Raw genomic sequence first — 27,328 nt, 5'->3', positions numbered from 1 at the left:
CCTGAAGACCATATAAACCCCGGGGACTATACCTCAGAATGAAATTATGAGATTCAAAATGTCCTCGAGATAATAGTCGTCGAGACATGTCAATCCTCGAGTATACAACTTGGCAATATCAGTAACCGATGAATAAATTATGCCCAATAAATTTTTTGATTTATAAACATAAAATTATTTGCGACCTACAAGATTTCTTATTCGTGATCAAGAAATAATTTATAACCAAATAATATAGAATTGTAACCTTAATATATTTAATTAATAAAACAATTTTTTATTATTATTTCATAAATAAAATTTGATAAATATTTGATTTTTGAAGTTTTGAAATGGATCATACTTAATTTCTTCAATATGAAAATTTTCCCATTAGGACTGAAGAAAATGAAGTTGTGGATTCTCTTCAAAGCCCTTTAACAATGGCTAGGTGAAGATAAATTTCTTTAACAGTTTTGTTTAAAGCCTCTCAAATTTTGAGATCCCAGTCTATTGCCTAAATAGATTAGCTTTCGTCCGGGACATCGAGCCTGAGCTTCAAGGACCAAACTTATCAGCCACTGATAACTGGTCTGCCTGTTGAATGACCTTGATATAGGCACAAGTTCCAATTAGTTTGCTCAATTTGATGCCTCTACTTTCAAAATAGACTCGAGTTTTGGAAGAGAGTTTTATTTAGGTATGTCCTATTTAACATATTTTAATAGGACCAACCAAATCGACTGACCGCATCTCTCTCTTATGTTCAAATTGCATCTTTTCTCAATTAAAGAGCAGCCATTCATTCGTTTGCTCAATGTAGCCACCCTATATCGTCAACATTTTGATCTCCGTAGAACATGAGTTAAATTATTTGTACACCATGATATATAGTCCCCTCACATGTTGAGGGTGCCTACATGATCTTTTAATTATGGGCCCCCTCATTGTGAGGGGACTGCAAAGATGTACAGCAATAATTGCTCTACACCAATCACAGTCCTTAGAACATAGATCATTAGTGGTTGCTAAGAACATATGGATGAAACGATAATCCAAAACGAATTCAGATAACCGACCTCAAATTTATTAGAAATAACATAGCAAACATCCTAATGCATTTCACTCTTAGCCCCTATTTGATTTGAATAAAAATTAATTTATTAGTAGATTTTAATAAAAGTTAGTAAAATATATATAGTTAAAAGTTGTAAACCCCAATAATTTATGGTTAAAAATGAGTTAAGAAATGGGAAGGATCAAACAGGAGCTAAACATATCTAACTAGAGACTTAAACAACAATTATTTTCCAACACAAAAAAAATTCCAGATGTAGGAGCAAAACAAATTATTTGATAGAAAAATTCAACAAAGATATGCATTAGCTCTCCTCTAAAGTCAAACACAGCATAAATGGGCCCAAATGTGTTCCCATAATTAGGTGGTTGAGCAAAATTTTCTAATTTTTCTTTTCCTAATGCATTCATAATTTCATGTTTTTTGAAGTCGATATTTGAAGACACAGAACTGTGAATATAGGGCGCAAAATAAGTTTCAAGAAAAGGGATCTAATATTACTTTTCAACAAACGATGACTCGGCCAGATCAATGGCTCGAGCAAGAGCAGCAGCCTTGTTTTCACACTCACTCTGCTCATCAACAGGATCACTATCGGCCACTATGCCCGCCCCGGCTTGGAGATGAGCAACCCAATCTTGACGCGTGTTCCTTTCATTGTATGAGTACATCGTATCATAACGCATAGATGTTGGGAATACGATAGTCCTCAAAGCTAAGGCAATATCCATATCTCCAGTGTAAGAAATGCCTCCAAATCCACCACTATATGGCCCACGCCTTGTAACTTCTAGTTGATCTATCAATTCCATTGCTTTCACCTGCACAGCCAAAGATAAGATATATATAGTGCATCCTCTTCTAGTATAATAAGTGAACTGCCATTCGACTCATCTTTGAGAAAGAAAATGATCGTGTTAAAATGTAACTTTTAAGGCCATGTCTGAGCGCAACATCAAGGATATTCCTCTGGCCAACTTGCCTCTTTGTGTCAAGGCCAAAATATAGGCTTACTTTACTCACAAGCCCAAATAATACCAACCTTGGCCTTGGTCAGTCTACAATGATGATCATAGACGACAAATGTCCAATTCCATGTCATGAACCATTACTAGATGATAATAGACTAAAAAGTCCAATAAATATAAAGAAAATTCCACCTACACACTCTCGGTTCTAAATTCATATGCACAATGAGCTTGGTCCAATTCAATGTGGGTGAACAACTACTAGATGATAATAGACTAAAAAGTCCAATGATTACAAATAAATTCCAACTTAACCCTCTCAGTTTTACTTATATATGCACAATGAGCTTAGTTGAGACTCCCTCTATCCACAATAGGCCCATTTAACCTCCGCAGTCAACATATGAATTTTTAATGCAGAAATTCTAGTTAATTTTATACATACATTTGAGACAAACTTATAATAAACTTCCCATCAATCTATCATTTGAAAACTTATTTTAAGATAATAAATTGTAGAAGTATGTACATAAATTATTGCTCAAAGAAACTTCAAATTGACTTTGAAAGTCGAATGGGAGCATGCAATCATGATCGTAGGCAGCAATAAAAATTAAACTTGCAAGAATAAGATAATGTTTCTACATAAGATTATGAAACAAAACTCAGTATCGGATTCAAAGGAACAATTAATGCCGGCTAGAAGTGACGGCAAACATAACTCAGAGCTGAACTATTAAATCATTTCAACTTGCAGATGGAAAAGCTACACCAAAAAATAAAATGGATGAGATAGAACCCTCTTTGGGATTAGAAAAATGGCAACATGCAGCCTAATTCATGGAGTGGGAACTCCACCAAGCTAGTTTATATGTATTTCAGCTAATTTCGGGGTTTCATTCAAAATTAGACAGCTCAATAGATTTAAGTTTTGAATGATCCATATAAGATAAGATTATAAATAACAAAACCACTTATTTGCAATAAGAAAGAGAAGGAATGACCTTTGGAGCACCACTAACGGTTCCAACTGGCAATGCTGAACGCAGAGCATCCCAGCTAGTTAAATGATCAAGTAACTCACCAGTAACCTGTGAAACCGATATGAAAAAATATATTATGCGCATGTTTGATAATCAATACTAGATAGTAAAGGACATTACGATGGACAGGATTTTAGTTTCTTTTTCTCTCCTATAATGCCCAGTACTAACAGTCCACCTTACCAAACTAACCATACAAGTACTACAAATAACATACCAGCAGATCGTTTTTCCCAAAAACAACTAGTACCTAACAGCATCCAAATTTTTCATCTTTCAAACAAATGAAAATATCCAGACATTTACAATCCAGATACAAAAATTAATTTTATCATTTTAATAACTATGAATAACCATCATCCTTATCCATTCCTTTCTAATTAAAAAGAATGTCTTTTTTGTTGGGTAACTAATAAACCTTCACATGACAACCTTCAAGAGCAGATTAAATCATCCTCTGTCCATGTTAAAAAAAAAAAAAAAATAGCTCTTCCAATAACTCAAAACAAGAATATCAACTGATATTTTCCACAAATATATACCGCCAAATATGGATTATATCAGCTGAGAAATACTTACTGTGGAACTGATGTGCATGACATGGGAATAGCCCTCTATGTTCATGAGCTTCTCAACCTTCACAGAGCCAGGTTTTGAAACCTACACCGGGAAAAATGTTTCTTCATGGCTAATGGCAAAGGAGATTCATAAATGGCAATGTTATTCATGATTCAACTTATCAACAAAAATGTAAATGGAGTTTCATAAACCAGGATTCCATGAAAAAACGTGAAAAAATATACTCCCCCATCCCAAAAGCAAATGTCTTTTTTTGACATTCCATGACATTGTTCCAAAGACATACAGAATTTATATCATAACGTTAGAAATACAAGGACGACCTTTCCAACATCATTTCTTCCCAAGTCAACAAGCATAATGTGTTCTGCACACTGTTTTGCATCATGCAAAAGCTGATTTTCCAACATATAATCTTCTTCTAGTGTCTTGCCTCTCCGAACAGTCCCAGCCAATGGGCGATTAGTGATCTTTCTCTGCCCAATATAAATAAAAGACCATGAGAAACAAACATGGAAAAAAATGCCGTCAAATGCTTGTACAGTCAACTGGATCGAAAAAGAACAGAAAATACTGCCATTTTAAAAAGGACATGTAAAATGGAACAGTAGTTCTATGAAACTGCTTCAAAATTCAGATTATATATGAAAGAGAGGTATACTTACCTTCTTAACTCGAGTAAGAATTTCGGGACTTGAAGCAACCAGGATGCTCCCTCTAGTCTATCATATTAATAGTTTATGGAAAGTCAGAAACAAAACTTGAAATGAATCTCTCAGATACAAATAATTTTAGGGATGAGTAATCAGACTTGTAAGTAAGTCATATATGGACTCGGATTAACGATTCTTAGAGCTCTGTAGACTTCAAATGGATCTGCAAAAGTGTGCCGTTCAAATCGTTGGCTTAGCACTATCTGAAATATATCTCCAGCAAGGATATGCTCCTTAGCTTGTCTTACAGCTTTCTGATATTCTTCTCTTGTCAAGGTGGACTGACTTAATGAAGTGCCAAAAAGGCTAGTAGACAGTTTAACTGAACCTGAAGGTAGCCTAGGGCTGTAATTGATAGCCAAGTCAAACATAAGAATAAAAAGCGGAAACAAACATAGAAATGTTGGTCTGTCAAATTAAAGCCACACTTACGGCACTATATCATGCACTCTCGACAATAAGGCTTCTAACCGATTCATCCCATCATTGTAGGCCTCTTCAACAGAAGAGAACTGATCCAACCTTACCCAGTGTATCACATATGCTTTCTGTGAGTAATAAATAAGCAAGCATTTAACCATATGATGATTAAAAAAACAAAACAATAAACTTCGGAAGGCAATCATAGATGGAGCTAGAAGTCCTAAATTTTACTAAATGGATGCACCTGTCATAAGAGAATTAATAACAAACAAAAATATTCATCCCACAATGATACTTACCAGTAAAATGTTTGATTGATTTAATAAAAATGTTTTTCGATTTTTACATAAGAAGTCAATTGAAAAAAAAAAAAAAAAAAAAAATAATAATAATAATAATAATAATAATTTAAATTATATTATTCTTCGTCTTGGCCTTGCAATGAATTATCAAATATTACAAGTTTCTAGCCATATCAAACCAATAGACAAATATATGATCAAATAGTATAATAGATAAGGAATGCGCCTTTGTGTCCGTTCCATCTCAAGACACAGCTTTTCAAGAAGAAATGCCATCTAATGAAGAGAACTGAATGAGCAAGGATGTAACTTGTATATTGTTTATCTATTACGAGTGATGAGCTCAATAAATTAGAGAGAGCCTTGTACTGAAATGCCATGTTTAACAAAACAATGAAATTGTAAAGGGCAGTGAGAGAACCTTCTCCACATGATCAAACACGATCACGTCGTCATAAAGGCCTAGATGAACATCAGGAAGGTTTCTGTCATCCTTGGGAGCATTTGAAAATGGTAGCTTTTTCTTTTCTACATAACGCACTGTATCATATGAAAAATAACCAACCCAACCACCTGTTTGAGAAATAATATACTGTTAATGAACTTTAATTCACATCCATTTCAAGGACAAAGTCAATTTTTTTTTTTTCATTTAAAGCAAGGACCTAAAAGATTTTATCTCTCAAATAAACATTATTCTTTACGGCGAATTCAATCACCTTTAAAAGACTGTCAAGCGAAATGATGGCTATTTGAGAGACCATCAGGAAAATAATAAGAATGGACAAGTCCGGGTCCAAACTAAGTTAATACTTGTTATTCAAGGTCAAATAGGAAACTAATGAATGGTGGTAAGGAACATAATATTTAAGTAAATCTTGGTCCGTAAAGCATGTGTACATGTAAACCTGAACAAATACAGCTATTAATAAACCTGCGTCTATGCATAACTACATACCTTCAAAATATAAACATCAAATCAGGCATAATATCAGCTCAGCAGGGATGACAAGAAAGATCAATAACACTCAAGCGATAACTGAAAAGTGTGATTCGTCATTTAATAATTAGAGATTCAAACAAAGTAACAAACATTAAATTGAATATCGAATTTCAGAAATTGTGCTACTTTACAAAACCAAATAAAATAAATCCACAGATTTACAAATGAGGATTATAAATCAACACATTTAAAAGAGGTTTCCAAATGCAACTCTTAAGAAAAGTGATGAGACTAGCATCAACAATATACAATAAGCCGCTCTATGGTGATACTCTATAAAAGTAACCTTCATGTAGTCAGAAAAAGTTGGGAAAACATTAATCTGGATCCATCTTAGATATATCTTTAGCACCCGTTTGAGCTCAATTTTGGTAGGCATAGTGATATTTAGAAGAATGTGTGATTAAAAAACAATAATAATAAAAAATAAATAAATAAATAAATCTGTTTGTGTAAAATTGTTATATGTGAGAATGTGATTAAAATGATTTTTGAGAAAACGAGCTTTTAAAAAATGGAGGCAAAACATAGGCTTAAACTCGAGAAAAATTGAGAGCATATCGTAAGATAAAGCACATCAGCAAAAAACTGTGTTGAGAGAAAGAAGACTTTTTGATACAGGACGAATTAAAAAATAGAAAGAAGAAGCAAGAAAGAGGGGAGAACCGGAGAGAATGGAGGGAGAAACCGAAGAAGCAGAAATTCATGGGGAAGAGGGAGAGGGAGAGGAAGGAGAAGCCATAGGTAACAAACCACCAAAATATTCTTCAATTCATCAAAATTAATGACATTACATCGCAATTAGGTTTAAATGGTAAAGACTAAAACTCTAAGTAGAATGGACTTGAGCCAACACAAGCCAAATTACATAAATAAAATTTAAAACATAAATAAAGTCCAACTAAAAATAAATAAAAAGTAGATATCCTCATCAACTCTCCCGGGATGGGAGAAAAACTTGACCCTGTCGAGTTGATAGATAGTATAGGCTGCAGTCAATCTGATAATCCAAATGCGTCAAGTCAAGCCACGGGGGACGATCTTTCTGACGAACCAAATAACGAAATTCCATGATTGATAATACTGAAAACTGTACCTTATTCCCAAGAATATGATCTGACCAAGGGGGCGATCTTTCCTTCTAACCAAATACTGATACTGGACTCCAAATAACCAATACTCATACACCTCATCTTCAAAATTTTCACATGATTGTATATAATGAGGAGCATAAGAAGCACGTCGATCTACCCAACAAACTAGGAAGTACTGAATCTTGCCATAATTGGTCAATACAACACGTTCATCTAAAATAACATCAATTTTATCTTTGTGTGCTGTGATAGATAGTATTGAAGTAGAAATATCAATATAGTCAAGTTCGGGGGTCCATAAAGCTAAGTAGAAATAGATCATCAAAGGAAGTAATACGGTGTTTGTAAGTAATGAAGTCCTCAATATTAAAAGCAGAGTGGTAGCCAAAATGTGATGAAAGGGCAATGACATGTGCATTTGAACCAACATGCTTTAAATTTTTTAAAGGACCAGTACTACAAGCTTGTAATATTACATAATCCCCAATATTAAATTCAAAATATCGTTTATGCAAATCAGCTTGAAGTTTATATAATGCATTACTTGCTTCAAATTGTTTATTGATCTCAATATGCAAGTTATGAAAATGTGATACAACTACCTCAACTGACATAAACACACTAGCATGTGGGTACATGGAAATAAGGTCTAAAGGTTTCCTAGGTTCACAACCATGAATAACTTCAAAGGAATTTAGACCTAAAGACCAGTTCACAGGATTATTATATATAATTTGAACAGTTGGAGGAATTAAGTCCCAATTCCCAAGATTTTTCTGGACTAGAGACTTGAATAAATTGTTAGGACTTTGGTTAACGACTTCATTTTGACCATGGTTGGTCTGCAGTGGAGAATTTCGATTTAATGCTAACCATAGGCAACTGGGTTCTATAAAAGTGACTAGGGAAATCATATGATACAGAATCTGGAGTCCTAAGAAGAGCTTGGATGCCACCTAAGGAGGTGTCCTCACTATCATCATCAAAATCTTCAAGTTTAGGGTCATATGCTAGATCTTCTAACGACTCTTCTATTGCATTCTTTCGTTCTTCTATGACTAAGGCTCGGTTAGGACATTTGGAAGAGATGTGACCAAAGTCCTTACAGTGAATGCATAGCAAGTGAGAAGTCTTTGGAGTTTCAAAAATTATACCCTTATTTTCCAAAATTGGAGGAACATTAGACGGGGGAGGTCCTAGAAGGGACTTAACAGGAGGAAGTGGAGCCAATGAAACCGAAGGATGATTGTCATTACGCTTTCTACATGAAGAAGACGACCTTAGGCTATAACGACCTTTACACTTGTTTTTCCAAAGGGAAGGAACACTAGACTGGGAAGGCTCTATGATAGACTTATGATGAGATGACGCTAATGAGATGGGTGAACGATGGTGATCACGTTTTTCATATGCAGTACTAATAATTAACTCGTAGTCCCGAGCTGAAGAGTAAGCTTGATCAAGAGTAGTAATGCCTCGAAATAAAAGCTCACGTCTAAGTTCATCTCGTAGACCTTGTATAAACCTACTTAAAGTTAGGACCTCATCCTCAACGACATGACATTTCACTCGAAATTCCTCAAATTGAGCAATGTACTCAATTACTAGCCGATTCTCTTGTGTAAGGGTGTTCCATTGGGTAAAAATTTCATGATCTAAGCAACCATCGAAAGTAGGAATATCTAAGTCAATGTCTCTAAAGAAACGCTCCTTACGATAAGGAAGAGAATGAGTACTATGATGACCATGGCCTTGTTCTCGCTCACGAACCTGATCCCTATTCCTACGATCGCGTCGAAAATATTCTTGATCACTTTGTCCACGATGATATTGTCTATTATGAGACGTTTCAGAATTAGTGTCAGTCAAACGAGGGGTTCGCTTAAAATTGCTCAACTTAGCAGTTAGGGTCTTTCTCTCCTCACGAGTAGCAGTTATATCTGATTGGACAGTCGATAGGCTAGTGGCAAGTTACGCTAATTGTCTAGTGAGTGCATCAAATTGGGATGGATCCATGGTCAATGTATTGGAAATAGAGACGACAAGACGACCACTACGCAACTACATGCAATGTAATTGCGGTAATTACATTGTTGAGATGGATGAGGAAATATATGAGTGGTAATTATGGTGGAAATGTATGATCTTGGGTTGGTGGTGGTGGCCTATGGCGATGAAGCGTTAGTGCTCTAGATGCCCGGGTACAATAGATAATGAAGTGGTGGCGTGATGGTGATTAGAGGTGGCAGCGGCAAGAGAGTGGTTGTGAGAGAGGAACCGGGTGAAACTGTGAGGTATTTGATGTTAATGGATTGGTTATAATCGGGCTTGGTTGGATATTTGGGACTGGGCCAGATGGGAAGGGGTTTGGATCCTGTTATAGAGATGGACCAGCTGGGGTTAGTGTTTGGAGAGTGGGCCTGGGTCGTAGAGAGTAGGCTAGGTTAGTTGGGCTAAATGGGCTTGAATGCTAGGGTTTGGGATTTGTGGAACACCACCACAATTTTTTTTATTTATGAGCAGCAGCAGGGAAAAAAAGACGAGATTTTTTTTGGGGGCGTGAACAGTACCCATGAACAGTATTTTATTTTTTTAAGAAACTGACCAAAATACTAAACTGAAATTCTAGGTGAACAGTACCCGCGATGAACAGTATTTTTTATTTTTTATTTTTTTTGGAAACAACTATGAAGAGGCTGGAAAAATAATAACTTGGCTGCTCATGCTAAAAGTCTATTTGTTTATGCTGTTCCACAAGTTCTTGGGAAATAAATATGAAGAGATTTTTGGATTGGAGATGAGAGATTGCCCAAGTTTAGGCTCTGATACCAAATTTGATGCAGGACGAATTAAAAAATAGAAAGAAGAAGCAAGAAAGAGGGAAGAACAGGAGAGAATGGGGGGAGAAATCGGAGAAGAAGCAGAAATTCATAGAGGAGAGGGAGAGGGAAAGGGAGAGGGAGAGGAAGGAGAAGCCATAGGCAACAAACCACCAAAATATTCTTCAATTCATCAAAACTAATGAAATTACATCGCAATTAGGTTTAAATGGTAAAAACTAAAATCCTAAGTAGAATGGACTTGAGCCAACACAAGCCCAATTACATAAATAAAATCTAAAACATAAATAAAGTCCAACTAAAAATAAATAAAAAGTAGATGTCCTCATCACTTTTCTCTTACGTCTACGCCTTCATAAGGACTACCTTATCGTTGGTTAGATAGTCATTGAAGATTCCAATTGCTACGCATGAGAATATGGTTTTTTTTTTTCCCAACAAATTTTATAGCAAAATTTAGCAACTTCCAATCTGATGGTTGTAACACCCCGAAAATTTTAGAATAAAATTATCTATATTATTTTTTATATCGTTATATTTTCAAAAGTTGAGGGACTAAGTTAAAATATATTTTAAATTCTTATATTTTGGAACAAATATGTGAATTTNNTATTTTCATTATATAAACTATTTCTTATCCAAATAATTAGATTTTGATAAACATGGATGAAGTACATCAATAGTGGATTCATTTTAAAGCTTGTAATTAATTATAACTCTTCGACTCGAAAAAAAGTCGATTCGAATAAACCATCACCAAGATATTACAGTTTGAATAAATCACTAAAAACTAGTATTTTAACTTAATTAGACTTGGATTTAATTGTGGCCGCCACCACGTGTAGTAGGTAATGTGATTTTATTATTATATTTACTTGTTTTTGATTTTGAGATTGTCCAAGAATTGGCTCCATGTGTTAGATAGAGATTGTGGATTTTTGTGGTTGATTAAGATAATAATATAGTACAATCTTGAATAAATTTTTTGCATAGTACACGTCACTTGTGATTTGGCTCTATCAAATCAATTGTTTGTTTAAAATAAAACTTATCGACCACTATCACCTACACCTATATATAAAGGCATGATAGAAAAGCTTTTACACACACAAATTCTTATACCCTCATACAGCAGAGAGAGAGAGAGAGAGAGAGAGAGAGAGAGAGAGAGAGAGAATTGAAATCAGTAAGTTTTATGCCTCAAATATTACTACCAGTTGATAATCTACCACCAAAGCAAAGAAAAGAATTTTGAACGTACATTTAGATTTTTATATTTTTTAAACGAGGTAAGATATATATGTGCAAGTTGTTTACGTTTCTATATGCTTTTATATGCAATTAAATATGCATCGATTGCTAGTGAACCTTCGGATTCTAGAGAAAGAGAGATGAAATTCCTACGGAGATTTAAGAGGACCTAAGATGGACGTGTCGCTTGATCACCGATATACTCCATAAGAGAAGAGCAGTATGAAGTATATAATTTATTTGTTATGTAATTGTGTATGGGAACTGCACGTATCTTACTGGGTATTTTTTTAAATACTCACTCTTACATTAATTTTACAAGTTAGTTCGGGTCGATTGGAACAGTGGCGAATTGGTGATGCGGACGGCCAAGATGAAAAATATTCATTAAGTTTTCTGTCTTTTAATTTAATAAGTTTGATTTGTTCTGAAAGAATAAAATGTTATTGAATTAATTAGTTGAGTATGTTTATTTTAAAGATACGATTATCATGTTTTAAGTTAAATTTGTGAAGGTTTCAGTTATTTGTTTATTGAAGAATTTTATTTTCATAGTTCTGCATTCTAAATAAAGAAAAGTGAATTTTCCTAACGTTCCGGAGTTTATACAAGTTTTGGGGCGTTACAATGGTGGCAGTGAATTCTTGAGTTCTCAAGTTGAAGACAAATTGCTTCAGAAAATACTAAGATGATTTCTTCAGACGTTTAAAAAGAGGTTTCTAAATGCACCGCTTAAGAGAAGTGACAAGACTATCATCAGCCATATACAGTAAAACCTCTCTATAGTCGTGTCCTATATAGGAATAATCTCCATGCATTCAAATAAAAATTGGTCTCAAATTGGGCTTGTTATACATAAGAATAAAGTCCACATTGTAATAAGTTATGATTGTTCTAGGTCCCGTCCTACGGAACTTGCCTCCACTTAGTAATAGTTATTGGAATATTACCAAAATATATGTGTGTGTGTGTGTGCGCGCGCGCGCTTGTGTTTAACTGAAGGTGTAAGATGAAATAAAACATTTATCTAAAATTGTTTCAGACCAAAAAATATATCATATGTTATGTTAAAGGTTTAAGATAATTTTGCATATTTTCGACGCTACATATATATATGAAATAGTTTTTGAAGCTGTCTCCCTTTTATCAATGTCTATAACTTTAATTTGACATGCTCTTAATTAATTATTAATGCAGTTCGTACTTCACTTGTACACAACTTGCACTAAGGATAACTAAATCAAAACATTAACATTTGTAACTACACCTTTATAAAGTATTAACCTCTTCATGGTAATAAAATTAATTAGGTCTCAACATTATAACTATAGAGAGTTTTACTGTATCTAGAAGAAGAGATCACCCCAAAATAACAAGTAATGAAGTTCAATTCTGCTAAGTTAAACCATGGAATAGCCCATTATAGAGTTGGAGCTGACCCCAAAGAAGAACGGGATTAGGCATTGTCTAGTCAATTAAGTGAAGAATTGTTCTTCTGAGTTAGCTCCTCGAATGCAAGTTTTATGCTTCCTTAGATTTTTTGAACAATGAAACGTTGATCTTTCCAAAAACAAAACAAGCTCCTTTAATAGTTATTATTATTTTGGATTAGGTAGGTGTAACTCCTAGGCTAAAGAAACTGAATAACAGACATGAAACAAAGACTAAGACTGTCGAATGGAGAATGCACATTTCTTTGGAAAGGAATAGGTGAACAGTGATTTTGTCATTTAGGGACTGGTTTCTATGCCCAAGTCCCCTGGAGATCTAGTTTCCTAAAACTCAATGCCTAAAAATCTGTGTTTTTAAAACCAACCGGGAAACCAAATCGGAAAAGATTAAGATCTAAGGTCAAAAGGTTAAACTTGATGCCAAAAATAAAGACATAAATATATACACACAAAAAAAGGAAAAAGAATAGGACAATATTTAAACAAAATTAAAACAAGCGAAAACTTTTGAAAGAAGAATGACTTGGTCAACAGCTATGTTCATTCTACACTATAATAAAAAGCCCACAAACTCATCTATAACATCATTGGTTAGTATTAAAAAAAGATACACACAACTACCTCAGACCCCACTGTACCCACTTATCATATTTTGCAATGGGAGTTTTGTTTATCCAACATCAGAAGCTTAAGAACGAGACTAGAAAAGAATAGCTTATAAAAGGCGCCCAAGGATAGGGAAATATAGCATGCTTGGCAGCCTCTAAGCAAGCAATTCAACAATTTTTAATTTTAAACAATAAAATTTTTCATAAATTAGAACCGGGAAAAAGGTCAAACCATGACCCATTAACACATATTACAGTTCAAGGCAATTCATCAATTTTTTAACCAAATTCTAATAGCCAGATATAACATGCAACCAGTCTGACGTCAGGTCAAGATTCCAGTTTTCATAATTGAAACGGGCAGGCGGACCGGCCAATTTTAAAAGGAATAACTAAAAATATTACTCTTATGGGAAAGTGGTCGTGGCACTTCATGTTTGAGGATGCTCCCTCTAGAATAAGATTATTAGTAGCAACTAAGCCAAAGCCAGGCCAGCAACAAAACGGGTGTGACACCAAGACTATCATCAATGTCACTCATGCAAGTCTATCAAAGTTTATGTCCCACACATGAAGACAGGATAAATGCTTTTCTCCTACCGTTTGTTTATGTAAACATCACAGTGAAAGCCATGATCATCCATTTTTGCATTGTATTATGGCAAGAAAATGATCAAGATTTTTTTAATTTTCAGTAATAATCCACTTTTCACCATGCATTCTCACAGAACATTTCTAACAGACTTCTATGTTGATAGTCAAGCAGATTGCAATTGTTAAGATGAGCAAACAATTACTGGTGTAAGCATAGAGACGTGCTAAGACATGGTGTAATAAACACTATGTTTCATTCTTCACTGAATGAATAAAATGAATTGGCAGTCTAACTGCTTGTGATAGAGTAGGTTGAAAAAGTAGGAAACTCTTTGTTTTCAATTGAATCTTAAAATAAAAACTGTGAAGAATCTGTCTTGAAAAAGACGACATAAAATTATATGAAACATCCCAAAAAAAAAAAATTAGACAAAACATCCCTACATTTCATTTTTGGCATTTTTACAACCATTTCCACCTTTCATTGTGTAAATCATCATTTTCTCAATTAAGAGCTGTAAAATGATGAATATTTCCTCCTATTTAAATAAAACAGAAAAGTAAAAAATAATGAACTAATTGCAATCATAGTCCCAAATTTTCAAAAAAGTATAAATGAGTCACAAATATATAATTAAAAATCAAAACTAAAAAAACCAAAAACTCCTGCCAACCACCACCATTGAATCCAAAAAAACTCCAGCTAACAACCACCCAAACCGCTGAACCTCTATACAATTGGACAGCACTCACTCCGACTACAGATATCACCCAGCCACCAGCCCTAACGCTAATAGATTTGGCCGGAATTGATGGCCAAAATCTTCCTTGCACGCACGTACTATCCCTGTTCGATCTGTCATAGGGAGGCCACATTGATGAAAACCCATGGCTGGAATTGGTGCGTTGTTATCAGGTGATGGCGGAATGGGTGGTCCACGATCATGGATACCACCAACGGTGTCGAAAATCATGACTAAAAGTTGCATTTTCACTTGATTCGAAAAACGGGGATGTAAATTTTGATTGTGCAGATTTGTTAATGTTGCAAGACATGACTAGGTATCCCTAATGAGTATAGTCGACCTGTATGATGGAAAGGGAATAGGTCTTGCTGGAGAAGGGGGTGCAGCCGATTTTTGTGTTAACAAATTTTGGCCATCGATTCCGACCTAATCAGGTGGCCTTAGAGCTGGTGGCCGGGTGGTAGGTGTAGAGACGAGTGAGGATTGTCTAATGGCATGGAGCCCCAAACTTCATCCTAGTCATGGATAGATCACCCAGGTTAGGGTCCATAAGCAGTGAAGTTCGTATCGTCGGAAAAACCAAGGGGTCAATAGGTGAAGTTTTACTACAATTACTTGAAATGTGTCTAAATATTCAAGAGCTAAGACCATTCTAATGCCCCATTTCGCCATGCATAAACTAAACCACTCATCAGAGCCATCATTAACCATTGGTCCTTAGTTCCGGTAGTTTAGGTGGCGGTTGGCTGGAGTTGGTGGTGTTTTTTATTTTTAATTATATATCTGTGACTTATTTATAATTTTTTGAAAATTTGGGACTATGATTGAAATTAATTCTTTTTCCTTCTTTTCATTTATTTGTGTTTTACTTAAATATGATGGTATATTCATCATTCTACAATTTTTAATTGAGAAAATGGATTAAAAGAAGGATTTCGCAATGAAATGTGGAAATAAGGGTGAAAATACCAAAAAAAGAAAGGTATGGACATTTTACACAATAAAATCAAAAGGCAAGGGTGTTTTGTGCTAATTACTTCCAATCATAAATGTAGGCGTAACTATTTTCTTAGTTAAATTGGAAAGAGTTGCTTTCTTGGCTTTTTGATGGTACATGGCACCGAGGGGATTTCACAGTACATTAGTTATCAGATATGAACCTAGTCGAGGCTCCATTTATTCAAAAACTGCATTGAGATTAATTGCCAAATACATGAGTTATTATTTTTAATATTTTTACCTTGAGGACTCCCTGTACAGTAATATTGTCCTATTTTTCCTTTAACAAAAATATTTTATCCAAACCTAATATCAAATGTAAGTTTAACATTTCACACAAATCCAAATAGACATATGAAAGGGTATAGAGTATAACTTGTTACCACAAAATGCTTCGGGGAGCTCGTCGATGCCTTGGGGCTTCCATTTCTCCATAACCCTACGAGGAATAGCCATCGGATCATCCTCAAACACCTCTGTCCTCTGTCCCTCATGGTGGTCCAATAAGGTCACCTTATTCTCTTTTGCAAGAACTTCCATGGTTGGTTGAGCCCCAACCACACTATATCGCCCCTAGGATAGTTGTTCCACATCAATTAAACTATAGAGGGAAAAAAGAATAAACACATTCACATAAATGAGTGAAGGGAGAGAAATTTTTGGCAAAGAGTGAATTAATTTTTCTTAAGTTAAGATAACAGTACAAAGACATAAAAAGCCTATAAAAATCACCCATTTAAAGATTACTAGATGATGTGGGATACTTAAAATACGAATCTAGAACAAATAAAAATATATCACTTTTTTTTCTTCTTTTAATGAGTGAAGGGAGAGAAACTTTTGGCAAAGAGTGAATTAATTTTTCTTAAGTTAAGATAACAGTACAAAGACATAAAAAAGCCTATAAAAAACACCCATTTAAAGATTATTAGATGATGTGGGATACTTAAAATATGAATCTAGAACAAATAAAAATATATCACTTTTTTTTCTTCTTTTCATCCTTTTTTTCCTTTTTTGGTGGGATGGTGATAGGCCTCCATTTCTAGAAGAGCCCAAAAGCATTGAGAAGAATATACATCAACAGAATTCTGTTATGGCAAGTGGGAGGGAAAATTAGTTAGAAAGATCTATAAATAGAGAGGCAACCTGTAGGGCAGAGGGAAGGAATTAAGTGAGTGAAAATGAAGTTTAGGAGAGTGTAGTCCTCTCGAATGACTATATGTTATTTCCTTTCTTGATGTAATTTCTTTTAATTCAATAAATATATTGTTCCTCCTTTGATTCTTACAGAATCCTGCCTTTTATAGTTAGGCCTTATCAAATGGTATTAGAGCACGTTGATCTGCTGGCCCAGATGAAGATAGAAAGTAAAGTGGAAATCATGGAAAAGGGGATGAAAAAATTGAAAGTAGAGATGCAATACCTTCCCAAATTGGAAAAATCTGCGGAACGCCTTACACAGAATATGGCCAAGATGATGCAGACAGTAGAGGCAACCCAGAAAATTGTGGCATCAATAATTCACCCTGACGATGCCTATATTCATTTGAAAGCAGCATTCAGTAGCAAGGTTGAGGGAGAGGGATCCGAATGCCTTACAAAAGAATGGACTCCAACGAATCCATTCCGGACTGACCACTGGACAAAAGATAGAGGAATAGCATCAGAAGGATCAGGTGAAGCTAGTTATGGAGGAATCACGATGGGCAGCGACCAGAACGCAGAGCAAAAGAATTGGAGGCAAATTAGGAAGTTGAAAATACGGATTTTCAGTGGAGACAATCCGGATGGGTGGTTGTTTCGAGCTAAACGATACTTTGAAATTAATGAGCTGACTGAGCAGAAGAATATGGGGACGATTGGTTTGAGTTTGGATGGAGATACCTTGTCTTGGTTGCAAGGGGCAGGAGCAAGAAATTTGTTCTACTGCTGGGAGCAATTTCGACATCAACTTTTGTTGCGTTTTCAACCCACAAAGGAAGGCAGCCTGTGCGAGAAGTTTCTGGCAATAAAGCTGGTGGGTTCCGTGGCAGATTTCCTGCGATCCCCCGAAGCTTTGGCTGTACTGATGATTGGAATCTCAGAAGAGGCTCTGGAGAGCACATTCATCCAGGGGCTGAAGGGACAGATACAGGCTGAGGTCTGTCTATTGTATCCAAAAGGATTGGGAAAATTAATGGATGTGGCCCAAAGAATCGAGGACAGAAATTTAATTTTCAAATCTACTAAATACCCAGCCGAGGAGTAGTAAATTGTCTTCATCTCCAATACTAGAAAATGGGATTTTTATCAATGGACTAAAGGCCAATATAAGCGCTGAAATCAGGTTTCTAAGCCTAAAAGAGTTGGGCTAACTAATGGAAGTAGCCCAACACAGAGGAACTCAAGCCAAATATAAGGACTGAAATCAAGTTACTAAGCCCAAAAGGGTTGGGCCAACTAATGGAAGTGGCCCAAAGCATAGAGGAACTCAATCTGATTTTAAAAATGGTCCAGGAAAACCTAGCTCAAAAGATAAATAAAACACTTGTCAGCTTCAAAACTAATTGAAGATAGAAATACAGCAGCAAAGCCACCTAAAGAAACCATGGGCTCCAAATTCTCCAAACCAAGGCAGATTCACACACAGACAAAAGGGGACGATGAGTTCCAAACGCGAACATTGAAGGTAGGGACGACGGGTTATGGAGTTTGCTAGGGACTATACTACTAGTAGTTAGTCATTCAGCCCCGTCCCTTGGATTGAACTATTCCTTTTTTGCATTAACCTCGGCCATATTCATATCAAAGAAAATTGCAGCTGAATCTCACTTCCACCTTGAGGACAAGGTGTCTTTGGAACCTGGGGGTAATGATAGGCCTCCATTTCTAGAAGAGCCCGGAAGCATTGAGAAGAATATACATCAAAAGAACTCTGTTATGGCAAGTGTTGGGGGGGGGNNTTTTTTGTTTTTGGTGGGTGGGGGGGGGGGGGGGGGGGGGGGGGGGGGGAATTAGTTAGAAAGATCAAAAAATAGAGAGGCAACCTGTAGGGTAGAGGGGAGGAATTTAGTGAGTGAAAGTGAAGTTTAGGAGAGTGTAGTCCTCTCGAACGACTATATGTTATTTCCTTTCTTGCTGTAATTTCTCTTAATTAAATAAATATATTGTTGCTCCTTTGATTCTTATAGAAATCCTGCCTTTTATAGTTAGGACCTTATCAGATGGATTGGTATTTATGGTTTGGACTAGAGTTGTTTGGTAACAATGCCAGAGGCTTATGTTCAGAGGTGCACCTTGTCAAGGAGCTCATTACAAACCTCAAAACTTACACATCTTTCTCAAGGCATATGCCTTGACTTGCTGAGTGCACATCTAATGGCTGTGTGCTTCATAGTCTCGCCTTATCTGGTTTTTTATTTCATTGGCCTCAACTTCTTAGATAGATTACTACGTTTCAAGTGTACACTTTTAATTAGGTTTTCCCACTTTTAATTCAAGTAGTTCAATTAATTATCATAATTAAATTAAAACAATGGAATAAACCTAAAGTCACAAATCAATAATAACTAAAGGTTAAAGGCTCACTTTTGTAATAGTGTACGTGGCTGAAGTTAAGTGTACAATTAGGTATGGAATTAGCTATCCTCAAAAAATGGGTTAATCTAAATTAATTCACCTCTAAAAACTAATATTATCTGATAATATAAAAATGATTATAAGAGAGAAAGCAATAAAAATTTTGAGAGAGAACGAAAAAGATAGAGAAAAAGGAAGAAAAAGAAAGATTGCACGTTGTCACAGACTGCAAGGTGATGACTTGAGGCTTGGCATGACATGAGAATGCCATGACACAAAGTGGGAACGTGAGATAGACTTATGACAAATAAGGTCTAAGTTTCGGCGATACATGGCAATAAGGGCGTCGCCAAATTTAGTGGGGGAGTGACTTACGTCCCTCATGGTCGTGGCCAATACGTCCAGGTTGCGGTTGGAAAATTCGGGTAACGCAGACAGTGTGTTACGGCTGGACGAAAGTACCTACATTAGAGGATGCAAATAGGAAAAACACAAACACTACGTTAGGGGACGTAGGCAGAACAACATAGGAACCTGCGGCAGAGGACGCAGGCAGGACCAAGACAGGAACTACGGTAGGGGGACAGAGACAGACAAAACTTAGGCAGACGCAGGCAGGTTGCTACGGGGGATGCAACAGCAACACAGGCAGACTGTGTAGGCAGCCACAGGTTGGGGACGCAGGCAGATGTTGGCTGGGGACGCAAGGACGAAAATCTGGTTTCTTCAGGTTAAAACTAGATTCGTGATGGGGACGCAATACATGGATTGCAACCAGTTGTTTTGGATGCAAGTGTGTGCCAACTTGAGCTAATTGGACAACTTGCAAAATGAGGCCAACATGCAACTTGACAACTTGCTTGAGGAAGCAAAATCCAACTTGGCCACTTTGATGGAGACATGTCCACTTGCACACATGAGTTCTAGAGATCCACTTGCATGAAAAGTGACATTTCAACTAACATAGAGTTGGAAAGATGCAAGATACAATGCAATAATGCAACTTGCAAGTGTAGAGACATGCCACTTGCAAGATAGTCAATTCCAGCTTGACTACCTTATGGTCAAAGGAGTTTTAAAGCAACTTGCAATCAATGAGAACCCTTGGATCAAGATTAATCCTAGCCATTGATGCCAACTTACATACCTTGAGTTTGCCTATAAATAAAGGAACTTGGTTATTTGTAAAATCATATATGAAAGAATACATGAATTAGTAGAGAAAAAAATAGAGAATTGAGAGAAAATTTCCATGGATTGAATGGGAGTAAAGTGAAATAGAGTGATATCTTTGTAGAGAGAAAATTGTAGTGAGTTTGTACATAGTTCTCTTACATTTATAGAAAGAAAGTTTTCCCCAAATATGTGTGCGCTCTCTTCCCCATAAATTTCCTATCTACTATCTCTACCTAAGTTAGCATATAATTTAGCTTCATTTGGTTAAGTTATTGTGAGGATGTAAGGTTGACTTAATGCTATCTTGTGGGGACGGGAGTGTTGGAGCATTAAGGCCACACGGTTCTAGCGTAGTTTGGGTGTAACGAAACTAAGCTCGTGACAATGTGCTTCCAATTAAGATTCAAGTTTCCTTTCATGACTTTATTTTTTTACTTTCAAGATTGTTTCACAAGATTCAAAAATCTTTTTTAAGATTTTATTATCTTACGAGCCCAAGTATTTCAGTATGGATCGTACATGACTAATGTTTTAGTTTTCATCTTTTAATGTTTTAAGTTAGAAACTAACATGTTTTATGTGATCTTCTAAGTGAGGTTGAGATGGGTCTTATAGTTAGAAATCACGAGGTACGCAGATCTACACAGTTACCTTACCCACACTAGATGGGCCTAATTATGGTCAGTTTCTACTCCACTAGTTCATAAAGTTATGCTGCATGTTTAATTGCCTTCTTTCTACATTAAATTATGATAATTATCAGCATGACCCATATTAAGAATATTTGTATCCTCACATATCTATATTTCTATATATGCCTAATTGATCGGACCAGGATGTTGAGAATTGTTGTCGGAGCCACATGTTGGATCATGGAGTTTAAAATTTGACTAAAGTGTTTTATTATTCTTGAATGAGAGAGTATATTGTACAAATAATTTTCCTTAATTCATCTCAAAGGTACATGGCAATATTTATATTTACAATAGGAAAAATAAAGGAAAGAATAAAGTAGGAAAGGAAAAATTAAATGCTAACTTTAAGGAAACTATATCCCCTAGAATATGGCCAATTTGGAAGCTTTCCAACACTGCCCTCAAGCTGGTTTACAGATATCTTCCATAACCAGCTTGTTGATTAAGCTTTCAAACTGTTTCTTTAGCAGACCCTTTGTAAGTAGTTGGCTACTTGCTTAACTATAGAAATATAGGCCTCACAAATTACCCCACTATCTATTTTCTCCTTGATAAAGTGTTTGTCCTCCTCCACATGTTTTGTTCTATCATGATGAACTAAATTGTGAGAAATAGATATTGCTGCCTTATTATCACAATATAATTTCATTGGTAGCGAATTAGTAACTTTCAAATCCATAGTGCTTCACAAATTCCATGAGCAATAACCCTGAACTCAGCCTCTGCACTACTCCTTGCCACCACACTTTGTTTCTTGCTGCACCATGTTGCTAAATTTCTTCCAACAAATGTACAATAACCAGAAGTAGATCTTCTATAAGTGACACTACCAGCCCAATTTGAATCAGTGTATATTTCAACTTCTAAATTCCCATAACCTCCAAACAGTAGGCCTTCACCCGGAGTCCCCTTTAAGTACCTTAAAATCTTGTAAACAGCTGTTTCTCCAAATAAATCAAGAATATATTTTCGTTGAGAAACAAATATACCTTTCTTTAACCTTGCAAACTCCATACCAAGAAAGTATTTCAAGTTACCTAAGTCTTTGATCCTTAGCAAGAATCTTCTTTAATCTCTCAAGTTCATTGCTATCATCTCCTGTCAAAATAAGATGATCAACATAGACAATAAATATAGCTACTTTGTCTCTGCCAATGTGTTTATAGAACATAGTATGCTCAGCTTGGCCTTGATTGTAGCCGTGACTCTTTATTGCCCTTCCAAAGCATTCAAACCAAGCTCTCGAAGATTGCTTAAGTCAATACAAAGACTTCATCAATCTGCACACTTTCCCTTTGCCTCCTTTGTTTTCAAATCCCGACGATAGATTTATAAAAACTTTCTCCTCTAGGTCTCCATTTAAGAAGACATTCTTCACATCTAATTGATACAAGGACCAATTGAAATGGACTGCTAGAGAAAGCAACACACGGATTGAATTCATCTTGGCTACAGGAGCAAAGGTTTTCTGGTAGTCAATTCCATATGTTTGAGTAAACCCCTTCGCCACAAGTCTTGCTTTGTACCTCTCTACACTACCATCAGCCTTGCATTTCACTGTAAACAACTATTTACATCCCACAGTTTTCTTCCCCTCTAGTAGATCACCAATTTCCCAAGTACCATTAGCAATTAGTGCATTCATCTCATCTTGAAAAGCTAATCTCCACTCCGATTGATCCAGGGCTTCCTAAATGGTTCTTGGAACAAACAAATGAGAAATATTAGATGTAAAGGCCTTATGAGCATTAGAGAGTCTATGATATTATAGATATTTTGCAATAGGATGTGTAGTACAGGTTCTAACTCCTTTCCTAAGGACTATAGGAAGATCTAGATCAGTAGAATTGTCAACAAAAGGAACGGGAATGGAAGAGTTACCTTGTGTACTGGAAGGACCAACTTGTAGAGGTGATTATAAGTGGCGTTGCTCTGGATTGGAAGAAGGACTTCTATTATTTTGATGATCCCTTCTTCTAGTATAAACACGAAGTTCCGATGAGGTAATACCTGGTAGTATTTCTCCCCCTGGTTGAGAATCACTTATGTTTTGTATAGGTGGACTCGGGTTTTTATCATTTTCACCAGATAAATTTTCCTTTTCCTAGCCTTTTAAAGGAGTATGGATGTTCAGGTCAATGTCAGAGAAAACACTAGGAAGAAGATTAAGATCAAAAACACTAGGAAGAAGATTAAGATCAGAAATTTTGTCAGGACTTATCTTCACTTTTTCCTTTCTCCCCCTGAAGATAATCATGGCTAAAGTATGGCTGGTTTTCAAGGAAAGACACATTCATATTAACGTGAATTTTCTTTGTACTAGGGTTGAAACATTTGTTATTAGGAGAATATCCAAGAAAAACATATTTTCCTGCCCTAGGGTCAAGTTAGGACCTATGAACAAAAACAGTACATCCAAAAACTCCTAGTTGTAAATCCGATGTTATTCGACAAATAGGAAAATCTTCTTTAGATAGGCTAAGAGAGTGATGTATTTTAAAATACGATAATAAATGACGATTTTTTTCTCTCAACAATACCATTTTGTTGTGAGGTGTCACGACACGTAGATTGGTGTTGAATACCTTTTGCTGACAAAAAAGTTCTCAAACATTTGTTAAAATATTCAGCACCATTATCAGTTCGAAGGATACTGATTTGTGTTTGGAACTGATTTTCTATCATGTGGTAAAAATCTTTGAATAATCAACATCAAATTTATCACTCATCAGGTACACCCAACACAACCATGTATGATCGTCAATAAATGTTACGAACCATTTTTTTCAAGATGCAGTAGCGATTTTTAAGGGACCCCATACATCACTATGAATTAAATAAATGGGTTTTAAAGCATGATAACCTATTGATCGATAAGTGTTCCGATGACTCTTGGATAAATGACGTATCACAATAAAGGGTGTTGCAATCAACAAACAAGTTGGGGAACAAATGTTTTAAATAGAGAAAGTTAGGATGTCATAGTCTAAGATGAGAAAGCATAATTTGTTCTCGCACAGGTATTGAACTATTACCATTAGTACTTCACCCTTGAACTTGTCTATTGTTGAATAGGGTATCATCAAAATAATAGAGTCCATCAATCATCCTAACACTGCCAATTATCCTTCTTGAGAGTTGGTCCTGAAATTCACAATGGGAATCAAGGAATATGACACGACAATTAGAATCACGTGGGAGTTTACTAACAGACAGCAACTTACAAGCAAGTTTAGGAACATTGTGGGCAAATTTTAGTTCAATTTTCTCAGAGATTTGGACAGAACTTATTCTTACAATGGATAAGAGACTTCCATCTACAATTCTAAAGGGTAATAAGATTTAAAAAATTGTGAAGTACTAGTCATATGGTCGGATGCACCAGAATCAATAATCCATGGTACAAGAGTTAAACCACAAGAGTATATACTCGGGAGATCGCCTGTTTCGACTAAAGAACCAATAAGAGGACCGCATGTAGCAGTGAATTTCAGCCATTAAAAAAGGTGATCCACCTGCTCAGCACTTAAGAAATTGGCCGTAGATTAGAATTTTTAATCAAACACGTAAACTAAGCCCAAATTGAATTAACTCAACCCAACAAACATTAACTCCAATGATAGTCAACCCAACAAGGATTAACCTGGCCCAACCAACCAAGAATTAACCAGGCCTAACCAAGAATTCACCACACTAGTCCACACAGAGATACTCACAGAGGCGACGCAAGACGAAACTGGAATTCCTCTAACCAATCTGTGATTCCTCCGTCCAGAAGCAAGGGACGACAAACGATGTTGGAGGTCCAGGCAACTATCAACGGCGCCGGAACACATTGCAGCAACACGAACTAAACCACAAAGGCACCTGAACTGCGAATCCCAGCAGTAGATGCAACCAACCAAACACAATGCAATTATCAAAAACTCAAACAACGCAGGAATGGCGAGGTTTGGCCACCGAGGATGCTGATTGTATAACTCAAGAACACAAGATTACGGGATGATACCGGGAGCACAAGATTACGACCACAGCTTCGAGAATTTTAATGCTCTAATACCATCTTGAATGGGAGAATATATTGTAGAAATAATTCTCGTTAATTCATCTCAAAGGAACATGGCAATATTTATATTTACAATAGGAAAAATAAAGGAAAGAATAAAGTAGGAAAGGAAGAATTAAATGCTAACTCTAAGGAAATTAAATCTCCTAGAATATGGCCAATTTGGACGCTTTCCAACAATTATTTAGCAAGAAATTTTAATTATTAAAAGCTAAGACTTTTATTAGATTGAAAATTCTTCGACAGATTTATTGAACTTAAACATTTTTTTATTTACATAACCAAATATTTCACCCTGCACCCTTTCTTCAAAGTTGGGTTTGTAGGTTCAAGTCCTAAAACAGATTTTTGATCTACAGTAAAAAAGAATGTTTCTGAGTAACCCTTGAGGATCTAGGTTCTAGGCAGTTATGAATAATCCAAAGCAACTAGCAGAGGCTTACGTGCAGACCACTTGCTTATTACGTCATCAGTTTACCATAACTACCAAAAAATAAATTAACTTTGTATAAAAAATATCCAAAAAATAAAAAGGAGAAAAGAGAAACTTACAACGCTGGAAGCATTCAATCCAGGTTCAACTGACTCGAATAGAAAGCTAGGGGCCTCCCTGTCATCTTCCTTCACCAAGCATCGGTATGCTAGCACTGGAGTCAAGTGATCTGAAAATATTGGCTTATACAATGGAATCAAATTCCCATCTTTTGCTGCTTCCTTGAACTTGACCAAGTGGTCCACTGCACTCAACATACCCCATTACAAACCACACATCAAAGAAAGTTATAAAATAGAGGACAAAATGTATGTACTCGCTCCACTGATAACCAAACTTATCGTGGTGCTTCTCAACATTACTTAGTCAATCAAACCCTTCATGGAGCATACTTACAGGTTAGTGTATTTACATCTTTATGGCTTTATATAAAAAAACAATGCACATACGTAGGAACAGTAAAATGAAATGCTCATCAAATTTAAACATTTTCCGAACTCTTTAACAGTCCTTTGTTCTAGATCCATTAATTCATAAAGAATCCAATTTGAACATGAGACCAATTGGTTAGCCGCAGAGCACTGTACATTCTGGAAAATTACATCAATCACTATAAAATTCATAACTCCATAAAACCCACAATTAAATTACAAAATAAAGTAAATTGATGAAAATAGTAAACCCACCTAACGATGGTGCGGAAACGCAGCATTTCACATTTCGGAGTGTGCGGAAATTGGTTGTTAAGGTGGTACAGTAATTGAAGGAAATAGAGTGGAGGGAAGGGAAGGAAGCTGGACAGTGAGAGAGGGAAGGGAGGGCAAGGGTTTTCATTTTAGTGCAGATTTTGAGAGTTTGAATTAGTTTCTTCTCAATATATTACAGTAGTATTTGTTAATTAATTAATTATCCTATTAATGTTTTAAGTATTATTTTCAAAAAGGCCGATTTCCATTAACCATTTGTTAATCAATTGATTATCCTGTTTTAAGTATTATTTTCAAAAGGCAGATTTTCATGGATAATGCCATTTGTACAATAGTTTTTGACAACATTTGTTAATCGATTAATTATCCTATTAATGTTTTAAGTATTATTTTCAAAAGGCAGATTTTCATGGATAATGTCATTTGTGCAATGATTTTTGACATTATTATATGTACCAAAAAAATATTGGTTGAAAAGATAAATTATTTTTTAAATTGTTCAATGAAAATATGCCACGTGGTGTGTTGTCAACAATATTACCCTTGTTTAAGCCTCATTTTAGAGGAGAAATGAATTTTTAAATAGTGTATTAATGTATGGTTAAAAAATAAGAAAAAAATTTTATTTGTGTATAATATTATTTTATTGAAAAATATGTGATTGAAATGGTGTCAAATCACTATTGAATAATGTATTTTGATGAAAAAATGGGGCTCAAACAAGGGCATTGTAAAAAATATTGTATGCCGAGCATGATGAATTTTCATTAGTCATATATGTTTAAATGTGATTCACATCATCACATGTGCTTTACTTTTCAAAAACAGTTCAGTTGTTTGCCCTTTTGTTTTCATAGTGGCTTAAATTTAGTCCAATTACTAGGACTGAACAAATCTCTCGAATCGAACTGAATCGAACCCGACAGTTCTTGTAAAATTAAATACCCGAACCGGTATTT

At 35.6% G+C, this 27,328-nt stretch overlaps 1 protein-coding gene across 1 annotated transcript; it reads right to left on the bottom strand.

Annotated features, from left to right (window-relative positions):
* Nucleotides 1-1,313: 1,313 nt before the first annotated feature.
* Nucleotides 1,314-26,532, bottom strand: LOC111407752 (anthranilate synthase alpha subunit 2, chloroplastic-like). The gene is made up of 11 exons (XM_023037412.1): nt 26,349-26,532; nt 25,722-25,906; nt 16,055-16,244; nt 5,507-5,658; nt 4,793-4,908; nt 4,459-4,705; nt 4,313-4,369; nt 3,971-4,123; nt 3,648-3,728; nt 3,030-3,116; nt 1,314-1,878 (listed from the first exon to the last, which is right to left on the bottom strand). Exons 1-11 carry the CDS (start codon nt 26,494-26,496, stop codon nt 1,555-1,557), a joined length of 1,740 nt encoding a protein of 579 aa, XP_022893180.1. The 5' UTR covers nt 26,497-26,532; the 3' UTR covers nt 1,314-1,554.
* Between the last annotated feature and the right edge of the window lie 796 nt (nt 26,533-27,328).

This window comes from Olea europaea, chromosome 13 (genome assembly GCF_002742605.1).
Source record: "Olea europaea var. sylvestris chromosome 13, O_europaea_v1, whole genome shotgun sequence".
In the NCBI taxonomy this organism is placed as follows: Eukaryota; Viridiplantae; Streptophyta; class Magnoliopsida; order Lamiales; family Oleaceae; genus Olea; species Olea europaea.
Note: the sequence above shows the minus strand (reverse complement) of the source record. Positions and strands in the feature narration are given on the sequence as shown.